The 8,200-nt window shown below is 41.9% G+C and overlaps 1 protein-coding gene across 1 annotated transcript in view; it reads left to right on the plus strand.

Annotated features, from left to right (window-relative positions):
• The window catches only part of actr2a (actin related protein 2a), a 24,656-nt gene extending 19,200 nt beyond the window's left edge, over positions 1–5,456 (plus strand). Inside the window, exon 9 of the mRNA XM_063199379.1 lies at positions 5,091–5,456. Coding sequence (XP_063055449.1) covers positions 5,091–5,261 — 171 coding nt within the window. The 3' untranslated portion in view covers positions 5,262–5,456. The remainder of the gene's footprint in view (positions 1–5,090) is intronic.
• The last annotated feature ends 2,744 nt before the right edge of the window (positions 5,457–8,200 follow it).

The raw sequence follows: 8,200 nt of genomic DNA on the forward strand, positions 1-8,200 counted from the left end.
CGAATATGTCTTAAAATATGGTCCGAATATCGAATATATTCGAATATTATTATTAATTAATTAATATTTTTTCCCGCGGAGAAAATCACGCAAAAAACGAGCACTGGGCACGGAATAGACACTTTACACAATGGGGAAAAGGCTATTGCATATCGTTCTACCCGTTTATTTTATGCTGGAGATCGAATAGATACAATTAGTGTTAAAAACTCGAAGTGGGAAAGTAGACACACGGCACTAGCCAGGCTGTGCCCTCCTAGTGGCGCAACACTTTGAACGTCGATGATAATCAGGCAAACACGATGTGAAAGACTATCTTGGTCCGTAACTGGCGACTGTAGATGTTAGAAGCAACAAGCAATGTTGTTTGGTCGTAAGTAGCCTAAATGTCACTCTTAATTTAGGGCGTATTCATTCAGACCAGGATTGATAGACTTTGGTTTTGACCAAATGCTGTGTTTCTATCACCTGGAGTTGGTACGGGGGACCCAGATAGTCTTTCACAACGGCACCTTCGCGGATGCGCGCTCCCTCTCTCTCACTCACCCACACACACACACACACACACACACACACACACACACACACACACACACACACACACACTAGCGTCACCCAACCTCTCCAACTAAAATTTGGGCTGTACCTCGCTTGATTCCATTGATGCTTTGACAAACTCCTTGATGCCGCCTGCTTTGGTCTTGTGACTTTTGTGCCCAATTCAAACAATTTGTGACTGCCTCTTGTCGCCTTAAGACAGCATTTGTGGCGGACGGTGCAAAAAAAATGTGAAGACCAGTCGTTTATCTGTAGCTACAAACGTTTGTGGTGGACGGTGCAAAAAAAATTGAAGACCAGTCGCTTATCTGTAGCTACAAAAAAAGCTATATTGCAACTTCATGGTGCTAACTCACACCTCGGCAGCTTCCATACCACTTTATCACTCAGCTCACTTTTATTCCATGCATAGTTTGGGGTGGGGGTGTAGAGCTCCACGTTGTAAGTCATTCACGAGAGACAGCAACTTCTTACAATGCGGTTCGAACAGCAATAAGAACTCAAATGTCAAAACAATCTGCACAAAGCTACTCTCTATCAACAAAGCAACTCACAGTCCTTGCTTCCTTGTTGTGACATGTGACTACAGCAGCTACACACAGGCCAGTAAGGGACGCACCATGGACACTTATAGTGGAGTCGTAGGCATGTGCAATTTTTCTCAGTCATTTCAAATTGGTGTTAAAGTTTGGTTTTCACTTCCAAGTTGAAGTTTAGGGTCTATAGAACAATTTGAGTTCGAGTGTCAAACACACAGACAACGAAATGGCCTGCTGGGGGCGCTCTAAAATGTATAAACTGCTATAAGTTTTGATTAGTTTAACCAAATGTAACATATGAGGTATGTATGGATTCAGCATTAAGAGGAGAAACTGGTGAGCTAAGTATTTGGTCACCAGATTAAAGACACACTATGTAATAAACACACTTTGAGCCCATGGACAGCAAAATTCAGGGTTTTTTTTAAGATAAAGGGTGGAAATGCCCCCAAAGTTGCAATGAAACATAATTTATTGTTACAAGCTATTGTAAATAAAGCCTGGGATATCATTCAACTTGATTTGTTCAGAATATCCCTGAAGCACAAAGATACCTAGTATACCTATCTGCAAATATGGCTGCATAAAGCCTATGTGATCTTTACGACCCAGCTTGCAAATTTGAGTTTATGAATTTAGGATCATGAGTACCAGCTTTTTTCAATCAAGCCATACTCTGTTAACACATAAAATCACAAAAAAAAATATCTGGAAGAAAATAGATAAATAGTATTATTATTATTATTATTATTATTATTATTATTATTATTATTATTATTATTATTATTATTAAGACTGCATTTCCGGAGAGACAATGCTATTAGTATGCTTGCGGCTTCTGCACACACACACACACACACACACACACACACACACACACACACACACACACACACACACACACACAGAGATGCCATAAATACACAAAGAAACACGAGGGAAAGAGATAGAGGTGTGTGTGTGTGTGTGTGTGTGTGTGTGTGTGTGTGTGTGTGTGTGTGTGTGTGTGTGTGTGTGTGTGTGTGTGTGTGTGTGTGTGTGTGTGTGTGTGTGTGTGTGTGTGTGTGTGTGTGTGTGTGTGTGTGTGTGTGTTTGTGTGCTGGCGCGTGCATGTATGGAGATGCTTCAGGTGCCTTTCAGCAATGGGTGGGTAGGGAGAGGTAAGGGTGGGATTCAAACCTGCAACCCTCTGACAGACCAACACCTGATACCCAGTAGGCCACTGCCACTTACTGTATAGAGTGGCCACAGCAGCATATTAGGCCACGGTTGTCCAGGTTCTAGGCTGCATGTGTGTGTGTATGAATGAAGATTCTAAAGGTGACAGTTTGGCAGTCAATAGCTGAGTAATATGTGCAGCCTTATCTCCAAAAGTTTTACAAGTTGTCAAATGATATTGACACACAAATGGCATAACCCTGTTCTTCATGTCAAAGCTGAGATCACTTTTCTAGGCCAAATGGTTCAGTCAAAAAGTGGACATATTCAGGCCTATGCGCTGAGCTGTTCACACATTTTTTTCTAAGTGAATGGGGTCACATCATAGGGATTTTAAAACTGCTCTCTCTCAAACATTTTTAAGACTTGGCTAATGATCTTAACATAGTTTGTATTTAGAGCCAAGACCTCTCTGACAATGCCTTTACCTAGTCGAAAGGTGAAGCGGTTTATTTTATTCTACTAAAAACCCCAGGACAGGTCACCTCTCACTCTAACTGCCACAGTTTGTGACATCATCATCTTGACCATTCTACCATTCATTTCAATGAGGGGGAAAACAGAGAGAAAACTGAGCAAAACGAATCTGGTGAACGAATGAAAGGGGGTAGGCCAGCGAAAAATAAACCACCTTGAGCCCTTTTCGAGCTGTTCGTTTTGGCACTCAAACCGTGTCTCTATCTCTAACGCTGCAACAATTCAAAGCCACCATACTAATGAATGGAGGTGAATGGAAAAACGTATAATAATAATAAACTGTCGATGAACAATTAGTATGCTTTCCCGCAAGCATACTAAATAATAAACTGTTGGACAACAATTAGTATGCTGGCTGGGGGCAAGCAGAGGCCTTTGGCAAGCATACTGAATAATACTATAGGACTATTTCATACATGGAAGACACAATCATCTGCTGTTATGAAGACATCTCTGTCATCTCTGTCATCTGGGAACTGTCCATTTGTTACCAGCACAGTTGACAGGAATAAAAAATCTTATTATCTGCATTTGCCAGAAATGCCTGCCAATCTGGTAACAAATGGACAGTTCCCAGATTTGGACTACACTACCAAAGATGCCGTTGCCAAAGATGTATTCCAACTATAGGTGAAGTGCAGCTGTACTAGTACTTGTACAAATACACCTGCCAGATCTTGGTGCAAGTGCATGAAGGCAGAGTTGAAGTGCACACGTCTGTGCAAGTGCACATGCAATTTCTAAGACTGACCACTGACTGTTATTGTATCCATTCTCTGTCATAGTTATTGTATAGTGGAGTATTGGGATAAATGTTAGCCATATGTCTTCTGTTTGTTTTTGAATGCCGGAAAAACTGTTGTTCCTCATAGTATATCATCATCATCATTATCCTTATCATTATTATTATTATTATTATTATTGATTTACTTTCTTTTAGATATAAGTTTTTTGTGAATAAAATGATGGCTTGATTGAAAAAAAAGCTGTTACTCATGATACTAAATTCATAAACTCAAAGTTGCAAGTTGGGTGCAAAGTATGACATAGGCTTTATGCAGCCATATTTGTGTGTATAGGTATCCTAAGTATCTGTGTGCTTCAGGGATATTCTGAACAAATCAAGTTAAGTGATAACGCAGGCTTTATTTACAATAGCTTGTAACAATAAATGATGTTTCATTGCAACTTTGAGGGCATTTCCACCCTTTATCTTAAAAAAGCCCGGATTTTGCTGTCCATTGGCTAAAAGTGTGTTTATTACATAGTGTGTCTTTAATCTGGTAACCAAATACTTAGCTCACCGGTTTCACCTCTTCATGCTGAATCCATACATACCTCATATGTTAAATTTTGTTTAAATAATCAAAAGTTATAGCAGTTTATATATTTTAGAGCGCCCCCCGCAGGCCATTTTGTTATCTGTGTGTTTGACACTCGAACTCAAATTGTTCTATAGACCCTAAACTTCAACTTGGAAGTGAAAACCAAACTTTAACACCAATTTGAAATGACTGAGCCTAATACGACCCCACTATTAGGAGAATCAATGCGCGCGCTGGCAAATATATTTCGTAAATGATTCGAATATTCATTTTTGCGTTCGAATATACATATTTTTCTCATATTCGAATAATATTCGAATTTCGAATATTATTTTACCAGCCCTAATAAGCACTGCCATGTGCATAAATATAAGCAACTGCCATGCTTGTCCACCAGAGGGAGCAGTGGTCTCTTTCACACGCTTTGGCCTCATGACCCTTTACTGGTGTCGAAACATGTCAGGACTTCATCTGATAAGGTTGCAGCCTCTGAGATCATGACCTTTTGCTGCTATCAAATGACCTCAGGACCTGAAGAATGGGTCTTAGTGAGTGTGTGTGTGTGCATGCGTGTGTGCGCGCGTTCTACGTACACACTGGTGGTAATATTGTGCATTTGTGTCTTTGGCATTTTGTTAATCATTCTCCTCTCCTTCCTTTTCAAAATATTGGTTAGTGATCATTTGAATGAATTTCAATTATTTTCTTCAATGTTCTTTCTTCCACTCTGTATCAATGACTGACCCTTGTTCTGATGTGAATTCTATTGTATAATACTCAAGTCGTCTTTTCTCGCTCTCGCTCTCTCTCTCCTTTTTTCTTTCTTCTCTTTCTTAATCCCCCCCCTCTCTCCCTCCTCTGTCTTTATAGAAATTTAAGATCCGTATTGAGGACCATCCTCAGTGGAAGCATTGCTTGAATTTAATACGTTGATATATTAATTCCCCCCCCCTCTCTCTCTCTCCCTCTGTAGAAATTTAAGATCCGTATTGAGGACCCTCCTCGGCGGAAGCACATGGTGTTCCTGGGCGGGGCCGTGCTGGCCGACATCATGAAGGACAAGGACAACTTCTGGCTGACGCGCGAGGAGTACGAGGAGAAGGGAGTACGCGTCCTGGAGAAACTAGGAGTCACCGTCAGATAGACACACACACACACACACACACACACACACACACACACACACACACACACACACACACACACACACACACACACACACACACACACACACACACACACACACACACACAAGGAGAAGGGAGTACGCGTCCTGGAGAAACTAGGAGTCACCGTAAATACACACACACACACACACACACACACACACACACACACACACACACACACACACACACACACACACACACACAGACACACACACAGACACACACACACACACACACACACACACACACACACACACACACTCGTCGAGAAGGGAATACTCATCTTGGGGTGCATTTCTCAACAACGTCATTGCTAACCAAGTTAGCAACTTACTTGGTTGCAATGCAAATACCCATTGGGATCCAAGTAACTTGCTAACTGGTTAGCAACGATGTTTTCCCAGAAACGGGGTGCTGGAGTCGCTATCAGATAAACACACATTGAAATGCACACAAACACACGCACACACTCGTATGCCACACACACACACACACACACAAGGGTGCTTGCATATGTCCTTTTATTCATGTATGGCCTGGGTTTCCATAGCTGTGTGTGAACCACGCACACATAGACCAACAGGCCATAGGCCAGAGGCCAACAGGCACCCAGGCCTCAGTCTTAAAACAAAACAAAGTTAACCTTACCAAATTGATCAAGCACCAAACACACCAGTACCTCTCTCTTCCAGTATCTCCTTCACACAAAGCTCTCTCTCTGTCTCTCTCTCTCTCTCTCTCTCTCTCTCTCTCTCTCTCTCTCTCTCTCTCTCTCTCTCTCTCTCTCTCTCTCTCTCTCTCTCTCTCTCTCACACACACACACAGAGAAGCATTGCCCATGTTGTCTCTTTTCAAGCACGTCTTCTCTTGTCCTCTTCGCGAGTTTCCTCACATACCAGACACACCACACAGTATCTCTTTTCAAGCCTCTTCTTCTGTTTCTCCCTCTTAAGAGTTTCCTCCGCCCCAGGTCGACAGCCGTCAATCACTCAAACTAGCCAGCCCACCAATCAATCAATCAATCAATCAATCAATCAATCAATCACTCAGTCAATCAGTGAATGGCTCAGTGAGCTAGTTGCACTCACTGTTTTGTGAACATTATTAGGCTTGCTTTGGGGGATGACTGACTGGTTGGATGTGTGTTTTAAATTCTGTAGACCAGGGGTGTCGAACGTAAGGCCCGGGGGATTGTCGGATGCAGCCCGTCAGATGGTTTGATCCGGCCCCAGACTCGTAGAGAGCAAAAAACTTAGAATGTCAAAAAAGAAGCTGATCTGTGATGCAGGTGTTTCAGATTTCAAGGTTTTCTTTTTGCTCATCATTTACAGCCAATGGTAATGATGTACTTGCTGACATCCGCCTCAAGATGATTGGCTAGATTAGCTTCTAATTTAGTATCTGTGGTTCTATACTTGTTAAGGAAAAGTTAAAAACCCAAATGTATCATTTTATTATTTGACCGATACCTTCAATAAACATATAAATGAAAGATGATTGGCCAGCAATGTGATCCCGATATGAAGCAAAAATTTGCAATATTTTGCAGTTACGTTACTGGTCGGGGTCACTTGAGATCAAATTGGCTGTATGTGGCCCCTGGACCGAAATGAGTTTGACACCCCTGCTCTACGCAGGGCGAACACGCCAGCGGCGACAAGATCAGGCGACAGAGAATCACTGGACTGTGTTGTAAGAGTGATACGAGCTATTAGAATGGACGGAGTGTGCAGGTTGGGGCTGCAGGTATGACATCACGTTGGGGCAACTCCCCCAGGATTCTAAGGTTCTACATAGACTTCAATGAGCCTGCAGAACCCCCAACGTGATGTCATAATGGTACATATTCTTAAAATGGTTAACTTGCAACCCCACCTTTAAAAGCAGAATGCAAGCATTCCGACATCCCAATTGGCTGCGGCGGCGGTCGCCCAAACGCATCGTAGCTCATTTGCATGATATTAGCAGAAGTCCAACTTACAAGCTGTCGCGCAAGTCACTCAAATTTGCCTCTAGTCACCCGAATTGCTTTTTGTCTCTTCAGTCGCCAGTGATTCAATACAAAGTCAAAAACTTCTGTTGCCAGAGTCTTGCAAGTCCCATTTGGTGTTTTGTTTTTTTTGCCATTAGACAATGCGTTCTTGGGCGTAAGACTGTAGACCTGAAATCATGATGTTTTGTTGCATCACACCATGCTATACCCCAGTGGTCTCCAATTATTTCCCCCAAGGGCCAAATTATGTAGCTTATGATGCTGAGGGCCAAACAAATCGCCCAAACGAATGGTGATAAATAAATATATGTTTTAATTTGTTCCAAACTAACGGCGGGCCAAATGTTTGCCATGCCTGGGCCGGATCTGGCCCGCGGGCCGCCATTTGGAGACCACCGCCGTACCCGTTCACATATGTATTTGAGTGAGTGTGTCTTCATAGAAATGCATTGTGAACATGGCCAACGGCCAAGACACATGGGGCTGATGTTGGGATTGTCCAAGGTCAGACAGAATTCATACAGTAAGCTCATTCATTGAGAATCGGTGATTAGGATGAATAAAGAGAGGATGAATAAAGAGAAGGTTCACATTAAGGTAGATGAAAGGAGGAACAGAAGGATAAGAGAAAATAGAAAAGAGTACCTGTCAAAGACGGGTCTAGATAGAACTTGAAATGATACAGTGCCCTCCATAATTATTGGCACCCCTGGTTGAGATGTGTTTTTTAGCTTCCAATTATTTATTTATTTTTTCTAAATAATATGGGACCTTAATGGAAAAAAAGAGAAAAATCCAACCTTCAATACAAGTGCATTTATTCAGTGGGGAAAAAATCCCACATAAAGAAATAATTATTTGACATCAAATAATGTGTGTCACAATTATTAGCACCCCTGGTGTTAATATTTTGTACAACCC

The sequence above is a fragment of the Engraulis encrasicolus genome, chromosome 1 (assembly GCF_034702125.1).
Source record: "Engraulis encrasicolus isolate BLACKSEA-1 chromosome 1, IST_EnEncr_1.0, whole genome shotgun sequence".
NCBI lineage: Eukaryota > Metazoa > Chordata > Actinopteri > Clupeiformes > Engraulidae > Engraulis > Engraulis encrasicolus.